Source organism: Solea solea, chromosome 5 (assembly GCF_958295425.1).
Source record: "Solea solea chromosome 5, fSolSol10.1, whole genome shotgun sequence".
Taxonomy (NCBI): Eukaryota; Metazoa; Chordata; class Actinopteri; order Pleuronectiformes; family Soleidae; genus Solea; species Solea solea.
This window is the reverse complement of record NC_081138.1, coordinates 13,970,667-13,994,654: the sequence shown is the minus strand read 5'-3', so window position 1 is coordinate 13,994,654 and position 23,988 is coordinate 13,970,667. Positions and strand designations below refer to the sequence as shown.

The following is a 23,988-nucleotide window of genomic DNA, read 5'->3' as shown; positions in this document are numbered from 1 at the left end:
AGCTGCTTTAGAGGATTGCTGGGTATTTTTTTTTCTCTCCCTAGCTTTCAAACAGACAGCTGATACTGTCTCTGAACTAGAGCAGGAGAGGGCAGAGTCCCTGAGCTTTCACTGCGCAGCTGCAGACACAGGGCAGGGAAGGGCCAAGCTGCTTTGTCTTGACTCTGTAATCCTCTCTTGAGAAACACGTGACAGTAGAATGTGTTACCAGGTCCTGCTGCTCTCTGCTGGGGACAAGGTGCTACAAGAAGGAACATTCAACTCAAATATTGGGGATGTCCAAATCCACTTTTGCTGTAGTTTAACAGTGATGCATGGAGGACTTATGGACCTAAAACAATGTGTGATGACTTAAATATGTAATATTTATGTAATTGCAAGTGCACTATACATTGTAGTTTTTATTTACATACACAGGAAAAAACAGTTTAGATTGAAATTATTGGAAGCTCATACATCCATCATAAATCCAGACATGTGCTTCTTGAATAAAATATAGAGCTGCCATCTTAACTATTAATATTGGACTTATCTGACCAGTGGAAATACTTCTGATAATAATTATATTAGATTACACTATCGCATTTTTTTGTGAATGTAAGTAGGGGATTTTCCAAGGGGTGGCAGTGTTTAACAAAATATTATTTCTCCGGAGAGTCACGAACAGTACCGGGGAAACCCGAAACCAACCCCGGAAGCGCCCTCGTTAGTGGCCGCTGTCCATTAGAGCGATGTGTTGCCGTTACTGCTGCGGTAAAGGAGCTGAGGTTTTGCTGAAACTTGACATCAAATGTTTAACAAAGAAGACCGCAACAAAATAAATTAGGAATACTAAGGTATGTAGTTCGTCTGTCACGGGCTTATCCTTTTTTTAATCTCCGTTCGTCGCTCGCATGCAGTGCTAGCATGTGAGCAGACCTGTTAGCTTCCGTAAAGGGCTAGTGAGCAAGCGAGATTTATCATCATCCAGATCGACTGAGAGTGTTGTGTTGGACTGACAATCTGCTCTATGTGTGTGTGTGTGCGCGCATATAATTGCGTGCGTGCGTGCGCGTGTTTCTGTGTGTATCGTGTGTCCAGCTTCAGTCACGACCTTTACAGTTATCATTGCAGTGGGGAAGGAGACCCAGGTCTGGTTCTCACCCACTTGCTGTGGGTCGGTGAGGTCAGGGAACGAGCCTCACATGTAGACAGATGGCAATTTATAAACGAGAGGGCGCTGATGATTCATGGGGTCATTGTTTGTGAAAGCTCTAATCTCAAATCACCCCATTCACTAATCTCTTGAGTTGGTTTCTTTTGATTGGGTATAAGGTTTACACAATTTAAACAGTATTATCTTCTGCTACCACACAGAAATACAAATATAGCACATTTATAATGCAATTACTTGCAACTATAGTATTATAATATGTGCTGTATTAGGAACATTTGCCATATGCAGTAACGTTGAATATTGTGATGACGATATGACCTGCCATATATTTCCATATGTTTCCATATGTAAACATAACTACAATGTCTCTCATTGCATCTGTCATACCAGTTCTTTTCTCATCAAGTCATGACATGAGACATGAGTGCATTTCATTAAGAGGGGGATTTCAGGAAAGTGTGTTAGACCCCATAGTGGGAGAAAACTATAAAAACAAAAACAATTGGTCAAACAAAACTACAGCAAAGGAACGATCTACGTTCATCTCAGTTCAGTCTTTGTTAAATGTATATTGCGTAGAGCTGCAATTAAGGATTGTTTTCATCATCGAGTAATCTGTCGAGTATTTTCTCGATTAATCAAGTGATCATTTGGTCCATAACATGTCAGAAAAGGTTGAAAAAATGTTTAGTGTTTTTAAAACCTGGAAATGTCTTGTTTTGTCCACAAACCAAAATGATTCAGTTTCAATGTTTCCTTTGTTATATGGAGCAAAGAAACCAGTAAGTACTCACATTTAAGAAGCTGAAACAATCAGAAAACTTGCTGTGATAATGACAAAAACACTCAAGTAGGTCAATCGATTATCAAAATATTTGACGATTAACTTAGTAATCAATTAATAATTGTTTAATCATATACTTGTTTCAGCGACAATACTGTGCACATATCATATTTTAGTGATGACATTTTATTTTCTGTTATATTACGCTGCTCCAAAACATATTCATTTCAAGTGTGGTAACCTTATACATATCACCAACTTGCATATTTCTGCCAACAGCAGCCAACAGCATCAGTGCAGTTTGTTTGGCTTCAAAACGATAAAAAGACAATCACAGATTCACTCAAAGAAAATCAATAGATGGGGATAGATAATAAATAGAGTATTTGTCAGTTATGTCCATAGATGCAGCACATCAGTGTCACTACTCTATTTTAGTGACCTGCATAGTCACTAAAAAAGACCAAATTAATTAGAGTAGAGACTATTTGTAGACTGTTCTTGCAGGATCATGATGGCGTGTTTTCTTGGAGTGAAATGAGGAACATTTGCAACACAAACACACAGTCTTATTCAGCCTGCGGGGAACACCATTATATAAAATGTGGTAATGTGCGGTAACTAAGCGTTTGTCCATTCTTATGCTTATTTTCCAGTTTTGTAAGTAAAAAACTGGCTGTGGAATGCAACATTGCTGCAGTACCCTCCTTTTCCTAAAGTTTGTTGTTTAATAGTAATAATGGTTGTTTAATCAACTGTAGTTTGCAAAGTTATTTATTAGTTTCAGAGGGTTTTTAAGGGGTTGAATCAATAAACATTATAGCTGTCAATTGTTGTTGAGTTGTATTAGACTAAATTCATTTGTCTTTTTCAGGTGATGATCTACATGTCAGTCTGCATTCGTATTCCATCCTCAGTGCTGGTTCAGGAGGTTTACAAAACATCATGCTATTGTGAAGAGCAAAGCTATTAGGTAAGTCAACTCAACTCGAACAGTAAACTTTCTTGAAAGGTTGAAGAGTGACATTCCTAAGAGTGCTTTCACACCAGAGCTGTTAACCGCTTTAAACGGAACAGAGTTCATTTCCTCAGATAGTCCGCTTCATTTGGGCAGGTATGAAAGCTCATCTGAACTCTGTTGCAGACCAAACAAGCTAACTCTGGTCCGCCCGTAAAAGTTGGTCTCGGTTCGCTTGCAAGTGAACCCTGGTGCAGTTCGCTTACAGTGGGAAATGCAATCCTATCCAGCGATCCAAAGAGAGGAAGTGAGGATAGCATTCTGCCTCGCCTGCTGCTCGTTCTGGGCAGCTTCTTGTGAAAAAAAATTAGGTTTGAACACCAAAGTAAAAACAGAAACCACAAGACTGCATACATTTGGTGTTGCTCCATTTTTTGGTTTTGTGGTGAACATGCCAACTCAAGGGAATGGATTTCCGTTTTCGGTCCTGGCTAATCAATGAGCTGGGTTTTCTTCTTCCCCATGCTTTTTTTCTTCCTGGTCAGTGCTCGTTTCGGGGATCTACTGCCCCAAACCAGCAGTTGTCTTAACTGCGTGACATTGTACAGGCGGTTTGGTCCATTGTTTGTCAATAGAACCCAGTCCCCCTTGACTTTCCTGGTCATCAGTTTGTCTATGAAGGATTTTCACTCTTTCCAAATCTGAGTCACAGTGGAGAAAGTCCAGAACAGAAGAGCTGTTGCTGCTTTAAGCTAATACTCTTACTTTTACAAGCGCCTAATGAACACACAAACACTCCACTTTATCAGGAGAACTGAAGGCTCGTAGCACGTCTCCCATGTCCCAGTGAGTCAGTTAATAGTGACGATTAGTCAACTATCTGTACATGAATTCTGTCTAAAATGTTTAAATCAACTGTTATTCAGAACATATATAAATATGTAAATAATTCAGTAATTGATTGAGTCTGAGCATAGACCTCTTTCAAGTATATACATATATTGTATTTATCACAAATCAAGTGAATGGTCAACATTTTGGTGTAATTGTAGCCGCTACAGATAATCGTCCTGCGCAAAATAAAGGTTCTGTAAATAAATATTTTATTTTAACATCATGTTTCAAACGAACAACTTTGAAATCATGCTGTTTTAGTACTCCAAAATGTTCAATGTTAGCAGTAACAATTTCTGCACAAACCTTTACATTGTGTTTTGTTTTAGTAGTGGTTTGAAAAGAAATGATGGAGATAAAAGTGTAGAGCTCTCATTAATCTACACAAATGAAAAAACAGGCCTTCAAGGATAGATGATGAAAGGGGCACTGAATAAATTGATACATAATTTGTGGAACAAATTGAATTGAATTTGGAGAGTGGGGAGTGAGTTAACCTTTGGTATTTATATATTGGTATACTTGGACTCTGTTGTCATTAATTAGGCTCAGTGTTCTTACACAAGTATTTGTTTTTTTAAATTATTTTCTGAAAGAATTACATCATGTTGGCCATTGGAAATGTGACTACATTAAATCACCGGTAACACTTTAGCAACGCACACAGGTTTTTTGAATGCACAAATTTCTTTCTTTTCTTTCTTTATCTGCTTAATTTCTGGCAGGGATACAAATTCCTGCATCATTTACGACCCAAGCAATGATGCACAATTGTTTCTTAGCTGTTGGCCATGAATGTTTGTGGCGAACCTAAATTTTAAGACTTTGGACAGTGCTCAATAATTTTAATTTAATCAATCAGATCTTTCTAACAGTGATCGAAATCAGGGCTCAAGAGGTAAAAGATACAAAATCATAACCATGTTCTATGTTGTATGAAATTCGTGGTGGTGGTGGTGGTGGTGGTGGTGTGGTTTTTTTGTTGACTCGTTTTGTTTCCAGCATGCTTGTGACATCGCACACTGCACACTGAACAAAAACACCATAGGACAGAACAGCCACTGGCAATGGGTGTTGACTGCCATTTTTAAGTGGGTTCACCTGAGCTTATGAATCCTGAGTATACATGCTAATTTCACTGTGAAGGAGGTTTAAGTAAGTGGCGACTCTGCAGTGGAGTCACCCAGCACAGTGAATTGAGCAGTATAACTGACTGCTAGTAGTGTGTGTTAGAGGAGAGAGGAGAAGGAGGGAGATGCGGGTGGGTGGGTGGAGGGGCAGTGGCTCTTGTGTTTGTGCCCTCTGACAGTTCAGTGCAGACAGCTGGAAAAGCAGCTGCTGTGGCTTTAATGGACCTGCCTTTATTGACCTCAGAGAAATCAATCTCTTAAATTAGCTGAGAGCAGTTTTCTGCCCTCTTTAGAAACAATGGTAATTATTTATTTATTTTAAAAATGTGTTGTCAAATCAAAATCACAATATGGCCTTCTCGCAGGAAGTGCAATATTTCTGAAAGCCAAACTTTGTGTCAAATTACCATTTTAGGTAATTTACATAGTTTCACATAGTTCTGCACAAATATCATACAGTTATAATTTTAAACATGTTATTGAAATGAAAATGAGAATAATTATGTAAACATTACCATTCCCTCTCATATCGCAAATCAAAATTACAATTTTAGTCAAATTAATCGCAATTAGATATTTATATAAAATCGCTCCGCCCTACTTCCATCTTTCAATCAGGGCCTCAACTTATTGTCACTATCATTCTCAATAAACCTGTCCATTGTTTTATTGATTGATGTTTGATACCATTGATATGTTATTCATCAATTATGGTCCACAAAGGAAATGTGTGAAAATCTCAACAATTGTCAAATTTGTCAAAATATTTAGTGATCGTTATCGTTGATAATATATAATATAATATAATTATGAATCAATTCTTTTTTGTAGCCTTCATTGAAAAATGTCCTGCCCCGTCATGTTATTGAATGAAACGGTGATGTCTTGCTCTCTTTCTCCCTCTCTTTCTCCTTTGACAGTTAAGCTCTCAACTGTATCTTTATGGCTCCTCCACAGTCTCAGACACTAGACTCTAGTGACTAGAGTGCTGGTGGGTGTTTTTCTTGTGTAGGTGGTCAAAGAGGTTAGTGGTGTTGGCGACTGTTGTGGGAGTTGTTAGAATATGCAAAGCAAATACTCAAAACAACATTCACAACAAAGAAGTCCCTCTGTTAGGTTTGAGCATCGTGTTTTGCGTTGGGTTGTTTTTTCGATGTAACTTCACTGTGATGAGTGTATGATCAGCTTTCTCTAGCCGTCCAGGAGACGTTCCCAAAGGAGTGAAATTAGGTGAAAACTGTCTATGCACTATTGCATCTGTAGCGCTACCTGTTGGCTTATGATTGTTCTTGGTCCGGCTGCCCTGCCGGCCAACACCCCCTTGACAAACCAAAAAACGCTGACTTCCGTTGTGCTTTCTGTATTTGTGTTGAGCCATCAGGGCCACCATACATATGACAGCTATAAATGTTTCATATCCACCTGGTTGTCGGTGTTCATGGATATGTTATACACATGCCATTGGGACAAAGCCTCTTTGGCATCAGCTCTAAGTTTGCCTGGCAGGCATACACAAAGCGTGAAAGGATGTTGGAAACATGGATCTTAGTATAGATCCAAGTTTATAGTGAGAAAACGCATGTGTTCTCACCAAATTAAGGGGCGATGTGTCACGTGATTCATGTCATTTTAAAAGCGTGAAGTGTGAATATTGTTTTTATTTGTGTTGCTTTGTCTCAGAGAGTCACAAGTGAAGCCTGCCAGCAGCAGATAACTGGGTCTACAGATTATTATTAGCCTGTATTGCAGCTCATGCAGCTGCAGGATCAGTTTCCTGAAGAGAGCGCTTGGGTGGCCATTGATTTATCTCGAAACCATGGACATAGTTCTCTTGTGACCTTGACTTGAATACACTTTTTGTGTCATTTGAGGTGTGTCAACAGCTGCTTGGTTCAAAGTTGGGGGCACAATGAGTTAAGTACAAGACACCATTTACATATCCTTCCTGAGAGATCTGATCACAAATGACAGCGCTTAGCACATTGTCTATAGATCCCGTCGCAAAAACAGAGTTGGTTTTGGGACATTTCTGCATTCATTTGATCAATTTTTGTGTAATTGTTGAACTCTTATTTCATGTTACAGCAGTGTGAGGAAAGCTTGCATCACTCTGCTCTTGACAGTTTCCTCTTTCTACCTGTCACTCCCAAAGACAAATGGACTGCAGACACATCTGTACAGTCAGTCTTGTTCAAATCACAATTTTGTCCCGACAAACAGAAATGACGTCCAAGTGGTCACGAGAGATGCATCAGTGCACATTTTAATTATGTGGTGTGAACAGTTGTACTTGATGCTGTTCACGTCCATTGGGACTACGTTTGTTGAATCACATTTGCTTGTACATTTTCTACCCCACTTGTGGGAGAGTAACACAAGGATGCTAATGTTAGTTGAATTATTGGTTGTCTGTTCAAGGCTTTGAGACATTAATTGTCATGTTCATCATTGTGTCCTTTTTTAATTATATGTAATTAAAATCCTCTCTAACTTTGTCTGTCTGCACTCAGTTCCCCTCTTTAGACATTATTCTGCAGGCTTTGCCTGTCATTTGTATACCTTTCCAAATTTTAATTATAACAAAATTTACAAAATGATGGGTATTATGGAAATAATTATCTGTATATCTTTTCCTTTTTTATTCTTGGGAAATGGACTAAAATTTGTTTTCTCTCATTTCTCCTTTCTCTAGACCAGGATGCAGTCTTCGAATCACCGACTGCGGGATATGGAGCAGCACCACCCACTGCTGTCGGCAGGTGCAGATGTGGAGACGGGAAGCCTGGCAGCCGGGGTTATAGTTGGGAGTACCCATGCGGGGCACACGGCAGGCAATCGCACCCTATGGTTCATTCAGGACAGCTGTGGTATGGTGTGTGCAGCCATGACCTGGTTCCTGGTGCTTTACGCTGAATTTGTGGTAAACTTTGTCATGCTGCTTCCCGCCAAGAACTTCTGGTACTCCCTGCTGAATGGGGCCACCTTCAACTCCCTGGCTGTGCTCGCATTGGCCTCACATATGCGCACTATGTTGACTGACCCGGTAAGGACGTTAAAGAAAGTAAAGCACCCTTTTTCTGTACTCCGAGAAAACGTTTTACTTTTCCACCACATCTGAATAGCTGTAAATGCTATTGTGCCCATTGCATATGTGTCCGACAATAAGCATTGTCTCCCTCGGCATCGTTTAAATGTTAATTTTGAGTGTTCAGAGGTTATTTTTTTCTATTTTTCAGTTTTCAGTTTCTTCCACCAGAGCGATGATTCTGCATTGTTACTGTGTTTGTTCCTCTCTGAATTCAGCAAATTTATGGCAAAAATTGTTTTTGATGCAGCTGCAATGATAACTGTTCAAACTCAAAATACTGTGCATGTCTGCACATCTCCACATGTTGCTGTCTCACCCAACAGCCCAGCATTAACTGTTGCTCCATGGCAAAGCCCATAATAGTACACAGAAGGGTGGTGCACTTATCTGTGAACATTAAGGGTTTAACTGAACCTTAAAGATCTACATTTTATGTGTCCATTTAATGTTGCAGTGTTGGTGGTTGCCAGGCTACAATGCTTTAGTTCAAAACAGTTTTTCACAAACATAGAGAGGTAAAAACGGTTGCTAAATTGCTGTATTTACAAAGACACAGTTTGACTCTTATTTGTCAGTGACAGCTTTTATCTTTGACTGCTTGTCTCAGGGGGCAGTTCCGAAGGGAAACGCAACCAAGGAGTATATGGAGAGCTTGCAGCTGAAGCCTGGTGAGGTCATCTACAAGTGCCCAAAGTGCTGCAGTATCAAGCCAGAGAGGGCACATCATTGCAGGTCTGTAAAGCCCCGTTTCCACCAACAACTTCAGACTAGTTCATGTCTGTTAAACATTGAGAAGAGTACCAAAAGGACTTATCCATACCGTCCCAGTTTTTGGCAAACTTGTGTTTGTCTGATAATAGGGAAAAATGGTGGCGTCCCTGTGTAACCTGCAGCGTTACCTGAAACAAAGTTGTTTTCTTCTTGTTATAAACGGCCACTCGCCTAGTACAAATAACACGGAATGCTGGATGTCCTCCTTTATTGCACTTTATTTTCTGTGTCGCACTGGTATGCTGTGCAATTCATTGAGAGTGGAGCTATGTGATTTATTTATACAGCCCACACACCCTGCAGTGGAAACAGAAGCAAGGCTTATAGCTGCTGTCGCCAAGTTTATTTGGAAATAAATGACAAAATGTAATCAACCACACCTTACCTTTTAAGTATCTCAAATGTGATTTAATAAACGAGGAATGTGTTTGTGTAAATGGCAATACAGTTGATGAGCCAGTGTGTTATGCAGTAACGCCTTCTCTCCCCTGTCTGCAGTATTTGTAAAAGATGCATCCGGAAGATGGATCATCACTGTCCCTGGGTCAATAACTGTGTGGGAGAAAAGAATCAGAGATTCTTTGTTCTTTTCACTGTGAGTACACAAGTGTTAGGGGACTTTATTTCTAAAATAAGGATTCAAAATATAAATGTTTGGAATCATCCTCACTTGTATTTTAAGTTGAAATAACCAGCTGCAATTTAGTCTCTCCAGTGATCGAGTGTAAAGGGCACTGGTCTGAATTAAATAGCTTTCTCTACTCTATAGCACTTTTTGATGTCTACAGGAAACTTTTGTGCAAATGTTAAGCTGTTGCACACGGCTGAGCTGTACAAGGCATACATAGAAAGACCATCGTAAAAATATACTAATTTAATATTAATTAAAGAAATACTGAAGTCTGTGCGACCACTGTGTATACAAACCACCCAGTTGAGATGAGAGTAGAATGGCTCCTCCTTTTTTTGCCTTTTCTCTGTCACTACTGTATTTCTCATTATCAACTCTGTTTTTCTCTTCACAGATGTACATAGCCATGATTTCGGCCCATGCCCTGGGTCTCAGTGGAATGCATTTCTTCAGCTGTGTTAAAGTACAGTGGAATGGTAAGGCCTTTCTCTGTGGCACTTAAGACTAAAATAGGATTCGGAGTCAAAAACACAAACGGGGAATGTAGTAGAAATGTAGTTGTTGACTTAGAAACAAGTTTGCTCATGGAAGTGACTGATTCCCATCCTGTTGTAAGAAGAAGCTGCTCTGCACGGGTCAGGTAAGGTTGTGCAGCATAAGTATCACAGAGCTGCAATTGATCTTTCCCTGTTCCCCTGTGGATCTCTGTAGAAATCAAAGATGATATTTCATTCTTCGTACTCTTCTCTTGTACTCCATAGGATGATTCTCTGACTGAGCAGGTTAATATTTCCCAATCCAGTAATCCAGGCTGTGTTTCCATTTAAATTAAATAGAAGTGATTGCATAAGAATTACATGCAGTCTTATTCTTAGGCAATGTGCAGCATTATAGCATGAGCAAGACAAAAAAATAGGAAATACACTCTCTGGATTTTTAGCCCATACAACTCAATTGGACTTCCATTTGCATTGTGTTTCTGTGTGGCCTATTACTACTAAAGTCTCCAAAAATGTCCTCTTTAAAATGAAGTTCATATTTCAGTTGTTAAAGCTGTTCTTACTCTCTTTCTGTAAACAGAGTGCAGTGAATTCTCTCCAGGAGTGTCTGTGCTGCTCCTGATCTTCCTTTGTCTCGAAGCCATCCTTTTCCTCACCTTCACAGCTGTAATGTTTGGTACGCAAATCCACTCCATCTGCAATGATGAGACGGTCAGTATCAACAGCGCCCTACCAGCTTTCTTTTTTCAGCAAATTGTGTGCGTCTGTGTGTGTGTGTGTGTGTGTGTGTGTGTGTGTGTGTGTGTGTGTGTGTGTGTGTGTGTGTGTGTGTGTGTGTGTGTGTGTGTGTGTGTGTGTGTGTGTGTGTGTGTGTGTGTGTGTGTGTGTGTGTGTGTGTGCGTCTGTGTGTGTGTGTGTGTGTGTGGCGATGAGATTGTGACTGTGAAAGGAAAGACAGACGAGCACTTGGGCTCTTCAGGTATAAATGAATGCATGAATCAGTTTAATTTCATACTTCACAAAGTGTCAAACAAAGTATCAGTATGACGCGTCTTTTATTTACAGTTTTCAATGTTTTGCAGGAGATTGAACGTCTTAAAAACGAGAAGCCCACGTGGGAGCGTCACGTGAGATGGGACGGAATGAAAGCTGTGTGCGGGGGTCCGCCCTCTTTGCTGTGGTGTAATCCGTTCACGGGCCTGCGTCTGCGGCGCGTGTTGCTGTTGACCCATGGTCGCCGCGGCGGATCGGAGTTTGCTGTCTGAGCATGTCAGTGAGTGATCCAGCTCATCAACACTTGGTTGCCTCCTAAGCAAGATTTGTTGTACGCCCTCCATGACTGTGGCTAAGATAAACCTCTGCTCCCTGAGACTATGGGGTGACGGGGAGACAGGCTGCCCCAGTGGAGCACCAGTGAACCAATCAACCACCACTGAGGTTTCATATATTCAGACTTACATGCTGATGTAGACCCAACACCTTTGGTCTACACGAATATGCTGAAGAACTGGGATATTGTTTTTTTTTTTTTAATGGTTTGTTTGCGGTTTTAGGTAAAGCATGTCGACCGTAATGCAAGGGAGTGTTTTATTCCTTGTGAGACCATGCAAGGTGCTGTTTGAACTCAGATTATGCACCTTCAACACACAACTTCATCCATTTGGTTTTTTTTTTTCTACTACGCACATGAGATTTAATACCAGTGTTTGAATTTTTGAGAGCTCGGCAACATATCCTCCATCATCACTGGACCCAGACAAGTGAATGGGAAAAGGCTTGAAACTAGCGCTGGAATCAGTCGATGGAATTACAATGAAGGAAACGCACTACTCTCATGGCACTTGAGAAATACTCTGGATATAAAGCAACACAGACATCAGAAATTGAACTGTGCTGCCTTGATTTGCATGTATGACAGCTCAATCAGTCTGCTCCTCTGCCAGAAAATTAGACTTTTTCTTCAAATGGATGAACAGGCTACTGTGAACACAAGCCTCATTCTTATTCAAGAGGGCTGAGTGGTTTTTCCTATCTGTTCATCTCCTTTGTCACGGTGTTTTCTGCCTTGGGCTGAAATTTCTCAGTTGCTGTTACTCAAGCCAGTATAAATGAATCCCATTTTTGACAACCTGCTGAATATTGTGTCATTTTTATCACTGTGACCACTCATTAGTTGACAGAAATGGGGAGAGAGTCAGAGTTTTGTATTATATATCATGTGTGGTCAATTTGCCATTCCACCGCTCTTACATGCTGCTCCACACCTCACTATTTACAAGTGATCGATGACCCACACAACAATTATAAGCCTCCCATTTTTGCCCACCCCCCTTTTTTTTAATAACTAAATGATTCTGGTTTAACAACTTGGTTGCTAGGAAGACAGAATCTTATCACGTTTGAATAACTTTACTCCTCTACAGTTCTCCTTTATGTGAAAACTGAAGGCTACTTCTTTGTATAGTAGGAATCCATATGCAACAACAATCTGATTAAACTCCATAGCATTTAAACCCTGAAAAACAACCTTACAAACCTCCCAAGAACGAGCCAAATCACAGGCACTGTGGCTTTGTATGTTCCTTGGCCACTGAGAGGTGCAACATTTACAAGAGAATTTAAAATACACGTAAAACCTCCTCCGGCTCGTGGTGAGCTCATTCTGGTGTGCATAGCCAAGCTCCATTGTGCAGCTGGTTTGTAGAATTATAAAGGGACTGCTTTGCTGAATGAGGCTGCAGCACCAGGGTAATTATACAGAGTTTAGCACTAAACAAAGTCTATGGGCACCCAGCAGATGCTTGTGAGGCCTTTCAGGACAGTAGCATATACTTTCCCGGTGTTACGAGTACACTCATTCAAGCCTTCAATATCATTTGGATAAGTGAATTTATTAGCTTGACAGATCATATCGTTATTGCCATATTTCTGAAAGTGTTTTTCTTACTTTGTAACAATAATGTCTCCTGTTTTTCCCTCTGCATTTGTCAGGGACCTGTTTGCACTGTGTGTGAATGTGGCTTTTTGAATGAGGAGTATTACATTTAAAGCCGAGCTCTGACTTAGGCTGACTTGTCAATGTTTCATTTTTATGGTGTGTTGGACAATATACTACTGTTTGTTCTCACCTGTGGTTGTCAGGAGAAGAAATTCTCTGCTGTTTACACTAAATAATGATATCTGACGCTCTATGGCAATGATGCTTTTAGACGCATGCTGTCATTAGAATGTAAAACTTCTCTAGTAAGTGACTATGGGACACATCACTGAAAGCTAATTGATGTCATGGGTTTTTAATCATGTTGGTCTTTTATTTTTCATTTTGTTCCGTTAGAAACTCCATGACTTCAGTAACTATTAAATTCTTTCATTTGAGAATATGAATTTCCTCTTCTTGTAATGTGCTTTGTCTGTATTCAGCCTGGTTCATTTAGCAAGTCCCTCAACCTAACATGCTTAGTGTACTTTGTGTAATGTATGAGTAGTCAAACACGTAAAAAGCATAGGCATAAGACCAATTGTATTATACTGTAAGGCTTCTCATAAATCAGAACAAATCATACCATTATGTTTTGCACCAATATCTTAGTAAATCAGGCAACATCTGTTATTTATAAAAAAAAAAAAAAAAAAAATAGTTGCAGGTATTAATGATAACATTACATTTAGAGCCAGTCAGAGGCCTGGTCCAAAAAACACAACGATTCAAGTAAACATCTGAAGTCTGAGGTAACAGTGCTGATATTTAACTTGTATTTGTAGGAAAAGCAGCACATCATTGTAACTGTTTTGAGTGGGAACAAATACTTGTTCAAGCTTAGTTGATGTGTACAACTACTTCATAAAAGGATGGTTCTGTAGTACGACCAAACTGTGAAGCCAATCTTAAAAATTAAAATAGGTACTCCGTCACAGGACATGTACATTCAGCAGCATTAATGAATGGTCATTTCTAAATAGTAAATACCACTAAATGTATTCTGAGTCATTCTCCACTCATCAGTATGACCAAGAAAAACAACAATCAACATGGAGAGAAAACTGTATATGGTGCAAAACTGTAAACCAATAACACTATTCTGTCAAAGGCTTTTGACGTATTAGTTACAGATTGTGCAGAAAATGTAGGTTGAAGAGTGTTTTATGATGTTTAGGAGTGTTCCTGAACAGACTGGGTGTTAAATCACAGACAACATAAACTTTGCCTTGAAAAGATTAGAAAGGTTTAATTTCATAGAGCGTTTCTTCAAGAACAAAAGCCCTTCAGCTTTACAAACAATCTATAGAGGTTAATATTAACAGTATATAAATGGAATGTTTTAATTCAAGTTTTTTTAATTAATGTCATAATCTTATGTCTTCTTTTGATGTCATTCTTTTGCATAATAAACTTGAATAAAGCTTCAAATTGTGAGTCACTGCCCTTTTCTTGTGTGCTTTGTTTCTGATATGGCTGTGGGTTTCACATTGATACAATATGCTGCCAATCTATTGTTTTGTAATTACTTGAAATTGGGATATCAAGATGTAGTATCTTAAATTGGGGAACTGGAAAAATGGCGGCAGCAGCATCAAATAAACAAGATGCACTAAGTGTGGCATTTGTGCCCCCTTCATCATTTGAGACACGTAATGGGGCCGGGCCAACTGTGAAGCAAGTTGGGTTGTTTTTTTGTTTTAAATGTAAGACCTCTGATAAATTGCAGCAATTAATTGACCATTGATCAGAGGGGGACATGGAATATGGCAAATAAAAAACAAAATAATCTCTAACAATACAATTTAAACATGAAGTGCTCATGGGAAAATACAGCCTTGGTGACTTTTTCTCTATTTCTCTTCTCTCAGGCTTCTGATTGTTTTATGCTTCTTTTTTTTAATCACTTTTAGCCTTTTTTATTTCTTTAAAAGTGAGTTGTATCCCTGTAGCACTGAGATTAATTTTAATGTAATTATATTATATGTAATGCATTATAAATAAAATTTATTATTATTAATATGATTAGCTTTAATATACTACTGCGTTTCCAGGAGTAAGTGAACAAAGCCTAATGAAAAGAACAATATAAACAAATACATCTTCAAAAACAGTGCTATCCACAATATGTCCAGTAAGTGGCAGTATAATAATTTTGTTCTGGTACAATCTGCAAGTTATTTTACGATAAACACCAGTTGCTGTGGGCAGCTTTGTTCTCTGTGCGAAGACTTGCAGGCAGTAGCACCCATGTTTCCATTGGTCCTGGTCATACCCCGTGTCGTTCCAGTTCATAATACAAATACTGATAACGTAAACTAAATAATGTACTGTTGTGTTTGTGTGGCGCAACACGGCTACGCTTTCACTTCTCCCTGAAAGACAACACTCAGGGAGGAACAAACGCGCTGTAGCTCAGAAAACCCTTCAGTTCCCCCCTGCTTGCCTGCTTCCGTGTGAATATGGCGGCAATGGAAACTACAGATCTCAGTTTAGAATGTCATCAAACTGCTGTTGAAACTATCGTTAATCGCTGGATAGTGGATTATTATGCATTTCTAGCGCTAGAGTCGCTGCAGAAGGAGCAGTATACGGACTTCTGCAGTATCAAAAATGTACTCGACGGTAAGTGATTCACTGTCACACGTTCGCTCGTTGCCCGCTGTGCTTTGTTTTGTTAGCTCATGAGACTTTGGCTACTGGACTGTTTTGGTGTGTGTGTGTGTGTGTGTGTGTGTGTGTGTTTGTTTTGAAATATGTGAGCTCTAAATAATAACTGACTGAGTATATAAAACAACAATTGTATGCATTATTTGGAATTTTATCGTGCACGTTAATGGTGGAAGTGACTTATAAAATTAATGACGAACTTTCATTGTAACCACAGCTGTGATTGCAGATCATCACATACAGTAAAAAGCACTTTAAAATACTTAGAATCAATTAACACTTGCACTGTATTAGGTATGCACCATATAAGGGGGACAAATATCAGAAAGACTAAATATTGGGAAATAAGCAACTATTTGTAGTGTAGTTGCTTTTTATTGGGTTCCCTGATACCGTGCCTTTGAAAACACCACAATTAATTTAGTGCTAGCTATCCTTATACCTGGATTGTTGAATAAAATAAATGCAAATCTGGAAACACAATTATTTATACATGAGTGTGTGTGTAAACACCAAATGCAAATTCCTACTACAGCTTCTGTCACAGTTTTCTAATTGCAATTGCTAACCAGTTCTCTTCTCGGTTCTCTGTTGCACGTTGTCTGAATCCCTGGATGTATTGTGCAGCCCTAGTCTGTTTGTGTGTATATAAGGACAGAATAGTTAACCATTTTCCTCCTTGGAACAATGCAAATTGCAAATGCTGAATTTAAACTTTTCTATTTGTGCTTGTTGTATTTCCTCTGTAAATGTAAATGTAACTCCTACATGTTGAAATGAAATATTTCATATCTTTATGTTTTCATCTTTGTTATGGAGTGTGTGTGAGTGTGTGACAGCACTCCATCATTTTTTTTCAATATCTATTACATGTTGAATATTGAATTGAAGCATAACTTTGTATTATATACTCTTTTCATATTGTCTATAAATAAATTGATTTAAATGAACTCCAGAGTCTAGAGCCAGTTTTGAGTGTGTATGCCACATTTCTTTACAGGTATGCTACTTATTTGTTTTTCTTGTCTTGTTATAGGGGTCCTGGACCATGCTATGTCGTGCACTCCTACCATGGCAAAGATTCAAGTACTGCGCTTCCTCTCCTGCATATATGAGGGTGAACAATTTGGTGAGAGCCAGGTTAATGTGTTGGCATATAATCTCAGTAACTTTAATTCAATTGTTGATTTTCAGTGCAGTTGAATCAAAAGTACTTGATAATATGTTTTCCAATAACTTTTTGAAGTTAAATATGAATTGAGTGATATATTGTCATCCTTCCTTGTGCGAATAATCCTTGTACGATAACGAGACAAATATTGATATTTTAATTAATAAATGAAGGCGTTCTAAAGTCAACGATCCCTGCCAGTTTCACTCGCCAGATGTCACTACTTCAGAAGAGGGAGTTTACAGCAGGATAATGGCGGAGAGAGCTCTGTGCCCCATCCACATTCAATATATAGACTTTATGGACTTTGTTCTCTATGTAGTGAATAAATAATCCTGCACTTTTAACTTTTTACAGATGTTTTGTTTTCTTCAGTTAGACTGATATCGTGATGTATTGCTATGCGATTGTCTTGCAATATATTGATTATCACAGAGTCGTTGTATTGTGATGTTATTGGTATCAAGGACCATGTATCACCCATCGTACCCTGTGATTCCCACCCATATAGTACACAAATCACACAGAGAAATACTTCTCCCTAAATCATTAGTTCTGCTGACAGACTGTGTCTTCAAGTCATGGTTCAATGAGCTCTACTTTGTCTACAGATGTGTCATCTGTGTCTGACCAGTCTACAACTCCTCTGGAAACGGCCTTAATTTTGCTGGAACGTATCAGGCAGGACTACAGTGTCCCACCGCAGGATTTTGAGAATGCATGCAGTTCAATTAGAGAGATGGTAAACATCTTTATTTTCAAAAAGTTGTGTTTTTGTTCATGGAGACAGGGATTTGACTTAACTTATTGTTATTTTTTTTGCATTTTAGATCATGGTGATTTTCCTTCAGAACAACAATTTTGACAAAGCAAAGAAAATGCTGACCAAACACTTTCCCAAACCGATGGTTGGCAAGGTGAGTTCAGTGACATAATTTCTCTCAATAGCTCCATAGTTTCAATAAAAAATAAATAGTTGGCATTACATGATGTCAACCTTTATATTTAATAGTAATAATGATAACACCGCAGGTATGATGTTGAACCCGCAAATAATCAGCAGGTAATGAGAAGTCAAACAAAACTACAGTGGCCTTTTTTAATGTAGATGCATACAACTGCTGTACTGCTGTAGATAGTTCTGTCTAAATATTCTATAAATGTTTTGTTCAAGACCTCGTTTGTATTGACACTGTATGAAACTGACCGCCTTGGTAGAGTGCTTTGTCTTATTTTTGTGTTTGTTTGTGTACTTGCTACATATGTCACAGAACTGACACTCTCTTCTTTGTGTCACAGAAAGCTATATTTATGGGTCTTATCAATCAGAGGAGTAAAACACATGAAGTCATCGAACATATCAACTTCCCCCAGTTCAAGAAAGAAATGTTGTCCTTTTGCCAGAGGCTCTGCCCATTTGGATTTCCTTTTCTGTACACGGTGTGTTATGTGTTAGATAAACATGGATAGATATTTGTTGTGATTGTAGCTTGAATGGTATTTTTAAGCTAATAAGATTACAACTGAAGCTGTTTAGGAGCATAGTCAATAGTTGACTACATTATGCCTATTGTCACCCTGTTAATATAATCGCCTAACTTATTTTTTCAAGTTTTTCAGGAAACACAAAAAACTTCACCGCTTAAGTCACACACTTGACATAGGCCATTATCTTAAAGGGGTAAAATCACATGATCTGATCAACTGAGGATGTAGGCGATTTTACCATAGGTGGCCGGCGTCATGAGGAGATGATTTAGGCAAAAAAAACAATTTTGACAAAAAATGCTTCGGCGATTATTTTAACAGTGTGACGCTATGTTGTTGTAACATTGTCTGAAAACATTTTTCAACCAATCCACAGGTATTACATTAGATTTATTGGTTTAGTTCATGTCTTTGTTCTCATTTTAATTTGTTAATGTCTACTAGGCTGCAGAAAAACTAATTGCTGAGAGACTCAGGAGAGAGAACGACAATGCAGCTGGACCTGATGAGCAAGAAGAACCTGGCCCATCCTCTAGTTTACAAACAGACACTGCCCTGTTTGTACCCTGGTAGGCATTCACATTCTCTCACTCCGATAACTTCTTTTTTTTCTTTTTTCAAAGATACATTGTAACTGTTATAATCCAAATTTGCTAAAGCAAAATTGTCTCAGGTCTGTTCATCACAGGGATACAATCAGTATCAATCGTCAATATCTGTCAATAGTAAAAAGACCACTTTCGTTTGAAAATCTGGCAGGAATATGTGTGTGTTCTGTTTCCAGTTCTTGCCACAATCATCAGATTGCCTGCCTACTGTTGTTAGGAGAAAATTATAGAGCAAACAATAAAAATTATAAGAAAATTATAGAGCAAACAATAACCCATCTTATTGTAGATGGAAGAACTCAGTCCAAGCTCTTTTTCTGTATCTGTCATTCTTTCAGCAAACATAAAATTATCCAGAGGACCCGACTTGAAGCAGCCTTCAATGTTCTGAGTAAAAGATCCGATACAAGAACATTTGCTCAGCTGGAGGAAGAGGTGGAAAGAGAGGAGCAGGCAAGAGAAGACATTTCTCTACGCTTATCACCTAGTCCTATTGGAGACATTGGTGAGGACTCGGAGCAGAACAAGCTGTTTCAGAGAGGCTCGGGGAGCCCGATGGAGGCTTCCCCAGCAGAGCAACCACCACGAACAGACACTGCACCTCACACACAGGTTGGTTCACTCTCAGAGTCACCTGCAGTTCGGAGGAACAGGCGACATTTCACTGTGGCACAACTGGTGGTTGAGCCAGACAGCCAGGTGAGCTCACAGTCCACAACAGCTTCTCTGGAGCAAGAGAATGAAATCAGAGAAGAGTCACCACAGTCACCGACTATATCCAATAACCAAGTCCCGCAGAGCCCACTAACAGACAATGAGATTACCAAACCCTCATGGAAACTCCAAAGACGAGTGAAGCGTCATTGCAGCAGGTAAATGATAAAACTATGTAACCTTTGCTGAATGTGCTGTGCACATTTCTTACAGTGCTCCTTCTTGCTCACCAAACCTAAACAGTGCAAAGACTGAGGTTTGGGATTCAGAGTGGGATTGAGCACTACTCTTACAGTTACAAGTCACTGATCCATTAATTAATTAACTGTGTGCTGTTATTGTATGGTCTAGGTTTTAAGTCGCATGGTTATTTTTTGTTTGTTTTCATATTGATTGATTTTATAATTTTTTTTTCTAGAGCCGCAACTAGTTTGGAGTCCTCAACAAGCAGTGAGGATGATCTTCCTGCAGCTAACAAGCAAATTTGTGTGAGGAAACACCATGACCAGTCCTACACTTCACTCAGAGGGTAAATCACCTCGTACAGTTTTTTTATCCTTGTGTTATGTTGAGCCATGTCAGTGAGAACACAGGTTTGTATAAATAACAATGTTTTGCCATTTTTACTCCAGATACCTTTCCCCTTAAAGTTCCTTTTGCATTTAAGCTTTAAGCTTCAGCATAATGAATAAGAATTTTTATTATTGTGTTTGCTTTTGAGTGAAAATGATACCTGATGCAGAAAACATAACTAAAAGCATTTATAGAGTTAAAGAAATGCTAATTTTTATTGAATTATTGCCTTAATGCATTGATCTAGCATAGTGAATATTTGTTACCAGATCTGACAGAACTGCAATATTGTCACTGCTAAAGTCAATTTAAACTCACTCTACACTTTGTAGATGAAAGCTTTTCTTTGTTAGTTCACACTTATGGTGTTTCCACTAGTACCTGCTCTTGCGAGGTTCAAAGCAAACCGAGTAGGTACTATGCGTGACGTCGCTAGACTGCCGGCCACTGATTGGTCAGAGTGCCTTCACAGGAAGAGACGTCCGACACAAGAATCAAGCCAAACAATGCTGAAATGTAGATCAGTTTATGTAGAATTTTCTCTTTTGATCATAACAAGAAAACATTGACTATTACCTTGTGAGATTGAAAGCATGGCTATTGAATTTGACTTCTTTAAGATAAGGTTGTAATGTTATCAGAAATGATGACCCAACTCTCATCATGCAGCAACTCCTCCAAGTCACATGGTATAGTCACTTCATCAGATGGCGAGGAAAACCTACAAGATTCCTCTTCCCTCATCAAAACCCCAGTACAGAAAATGCATCAACAGCCCGGCAATCCTCTCGGCGAGTAAGTTCAAATACATATTTATTTATTTATTTATTATAAAAAGATTCAAAGATTGGTAACAGTTGACCATTTTTATGTATGCAGCAATCCAGATGACGTGTTCAACCTGGACTCGTCATCGGAAGGCACTCACAGTGCAATTCAGGACCCCATCCCTCAGACAAGCTCCACGCCACACAAGGACTCCACTCAATACAAAGACTCTCCTCATTCAAAATGGTAGTTAACTTTAAACTAGAACTTTTTTTTCACCAAAAATAGATTTACTCACAAGATGTAAATGATTCCTAGTACACTATACAAACGTACATAAAATTGTGATTTAAGTCATTTGTTTTGCTGTCACAATAATGTTGTGACAATTGCTCATCAGTGAAAAGAAATCCTGTTGCCTTCTTTTTTCTTTTAGGAAACAGCTTTTCAATAATGCAAAGGAAAGTAAGGAAAGGTGGAGCGACGAAGAGTCACCTGTCGCCTCCAGAAAGAAGAATGGTACTTCGCCCACCCCCCTCAAATAACTGCTTCTAATTACTTATTTTACAAATTAATATAGTTATATATTTTGCTTTTCCCAAAGGATCACATGACAGCACCCTTTCAAATTCAAGCCACAGGAAGGTAAGCATGCCAAGAATTTGTATTTCTGGCAGTAAGACATCGTGCACAATCAGCTAAAGTGTAAAAGGACTTCATTCTGCTCAGTTACTTAATTAAAAGGGCATGTATATGTGTGTCGGAATTTCGTGTCACAGCAGCAAAATAAAATGGCTAACAACATTTTCTGTTGTTGCAGATGTGGAGCGACCGTGAGACAAAGATGTTGATAGAAGGGGTCAGAAAATTTGGAGAGGGGAACTGGAGTAGGATCAAGGGATATTACACCTTTAATGGTCGAACAAACGTCAACCTGAAGGACAGATGGAGAACGCTGAAGAAGTCAAAGCTGGTCTAGGACATTTGTGAAATCTAATTTTTCAGCTGTAATTTCTTTTACTGCATTGTCTGTACAGTTAACTTAAAATTAGGGATTTGGTTGAAGAGTTCTGTTTGCAATGGTGGTATGTCGGATACGTTTCTGATAAATGCAGCTCACAAAGACAAATAAATACAAAGACATGAGTTTATTTGGCATTTAAAGACAAAAAAAAGCATTTATCCTTCTGATAAATTAACTCAAAATCAGGGTGGTCTTAGAAAGAGGCTGTCACAAAGAAATGCTTCGTGGTGTTCTAGCAGTATCCTGTCATGTTTAAGTTTTTTTCCAGTCCCTAGCTTGATTTCAAAGCATGAGGAGCCAATGAAACCAGACTTTAAATGCAGCCATTCAAATGTGAAAAGCTCCTCATCCGGTTCTGAATTTCAATGACTTGTTTATTTTAAAAGTTGTAAATAAAACAGAGGGATTTGATAGTCCAGTTGATGCATCTTTATGTTAATGTGTCTTCATTCCTAATGAACTCTCCTACATCAGCCTGGTGGAAGACCACAATGGACAGGGGGTCCACTCGCCGGCACTCCTGTGTAGTTTTGGCTGCAACTCCAAAACCCTAAGAAAATACAAATCTGGTTTAGACGTGCAGCAGTGTAAAACATGGGTTTCATCAATTCAGGGATGAGACTGTTTAAATAAATTGTACTTCTAACAAAGGCAGAGTACGCCCTTATGTTGGTCACTTATTTGTGTAAATGTCACAGAACCTGTGGCCTCAGCAAGGACTTAAGTGCTATATCCAAGCATGTGAGCCACACAGTATTGAAATTACAGGACTTACCAGAGGCACATCTGCCATGGAGTAGACAACAACTCCCTGGTACTGTTCAGTGTTCTCAGTGATTCTCCCAAGCCCAGATTTCAGCACGTGGTTCCCATAAAGAAAAGACTGTTCTGTTCCAGGCTTCACCCACACCTTAAACTGAAAACATGACCAGCAGTTTCAAGTTATTCATATGTTTACATTTACATGCAAAAAGTGCAAATGGTGAAAATTACACCCAAAGTCACTGAAATCACTTTTTTTTCCCATTCTAATGCTCCATTTGAACTTCAGCAGGTAATTGTGTCCATGACTACATGAATGTTTGTTGCTGCTATGCAAGCGGCTGATTAGACGTTTGCAATGACAAGCAGTTGAGCATCTACATGAACAATTTCAAGCGGAACATCAGTGGCATCACATTAAGGTACACAAAAGAGACCTGCACCATTGAAAAATTAGGATACACAGACGGAGAACAGTTGAAAATATTAATCAGTCTTCAGGAGCAAGTTCTATTCTTGACAAAATATCTACAGGCTCCAGGAAACTGAAGGGCACTAATTTGGGTTATTGTTTAATTAGAACGACCATCAGCAAATGTGCAACAGACTGACTCTAAACGAAAATAACTGAAATCATGCTGTAGTAACAGCTGTCATTTGTCTTGTGCCTCCTAAAAAACAATGGTTTGCAAATAATGGGAGCAAAGTTTGTTTAAAAATCACCGACTCACCTTTGCATAAGGTGCAAGAAAATCCAGAGCTGTGATATGCAGGCGGAACTTGTTAGTCTTTGTAAACTTTCCAAAACACGTTCCCACCGACACGAGCTTGTCCCGGGAGATGTTTGTGGCCAACTTAAGAATTTTTTCACTATGCAAAAACAGGAAAATGAGGACACGTGAACATCTTTTATAAGAGTCAAACTACACATATAAAAATACATTTTATTAAATGTAATTTACCTCATGTAGTACACACGGTCATTGTGCAGTCTGAAACAGTAGGCTCCGTCAGGTCTGTCCACCAGTAGTTTTATGTTTTCACCTATGCTGTTGTGGAGAGAAGACGAGAAGTTCACACAAACACGCTCACAAACCAGCATGCTAATCATTTTGTTACAATTTCAGTCTCAGTCGAAAAAAAATGTACTCAAGATCACACACTATTTCGATAGCTTCTCAAACATCGTTTTTGTCTCTTCGTCGGTTAATGGTCTCATCTTGTATCTTTAAAAAAGCACGTTATAACGGAGAAGAGCTGTTTTATCCTCCTTGCTAAAAAACGTGGGTCAACACGGAAGTTATCGCGCTGTGGAACCGGA

The 23,988-nt window shown here is 39.0% G+C and overlaps 3 protein-coding genes across 3 annotated transcripts; 2 read left to right on the top strand and 1 right to left on the bottom strand.

The window, feature by feature from the left end:
- The first annotated feature begins 685 nt into the window (after positions 1-685).
- On the top strand, positions 686-13,549 carry zdhhc7 (zinc finger DHHC-type palmitoyltransferase 7). Its single transcript, XM_058630034.1, has 8 exons — positions 686-836; positions 2,815-2,913; positions 7,615-7,965; positions 8,618-8,742; positions 9,280-9,376; positions 9,807-9,888; positions 10,493-10,623; positions 10,995-13,549. Exons 3-8 carry the CDS (start codon positions 7,621-7,623, stop codon positions 11,175-11,177), a joined length of 963 nt encoding a protein of 320 aa, XP_058486017.1. The 5' UTR covers positions 686-836; positions 2,815-2,913; positions 7,615-7,620; the 3' UTR covers positions 11,178-13,549.
- A 1,587-nt stretch (positions 13,550-15,136) lies between these two features.
- terfa (telomeric repeat binding factor a) lies at positions 15,137-22,333 on the top strand. Its single transcript, XM_058629548.1, has 13 exons — positions 15,137-15,514; positions 16,596-16,688; positions 17,342-17,472; positions 17,561-17,647; positions 18,030-18,170; positions 18,663-18,787; positions 19,165-19,698; positions 19,959-20,069; positions 20,783-20,908; positions 20,993-21,127; positions 21,318-21,400; positions 21,486-21,526; positions 21,702-22,333. The coding sequence occupies exons 1-13, from the start codon at positions 15,352-15,354 to the stop codon at positions 21,858-21,860; spliced, it is 1,929 nt and encodes a 642-aa protein (XP_058485531.1). The 5' UTR covers positions 15,137-15,351; the 3' UTR covers positions 21,861-22,333.
- On the bottom strand, positions 22,015-23,980 carry nip7 (NIP7 nucleolar pre-rRNA processing protein). Its single transcript, XM_058629549.1, has 5 exons — positions 23,831-23,980; positions 23,630-23,716; positions 23,399-23,537; positions 22,681-22,821; positions 22,015-22,455 (listed from the first exon to the last, which is right to left on the bottom strand). The coding sequence occupies exons 1-5, from the start codon at positions 23,884-23,886 to the stop codon at positions 22,336-22,338; spliced, it is 543 nt and encodes a 180-aa protein (XP_058485532.1). The 5' UTR covers positions 23,887-23,980; the 3' UTR covers positions 22,015-22,335.
- Between the last annotated feature and the right edge of the window lie 8 nt (positions 23,981-23,988).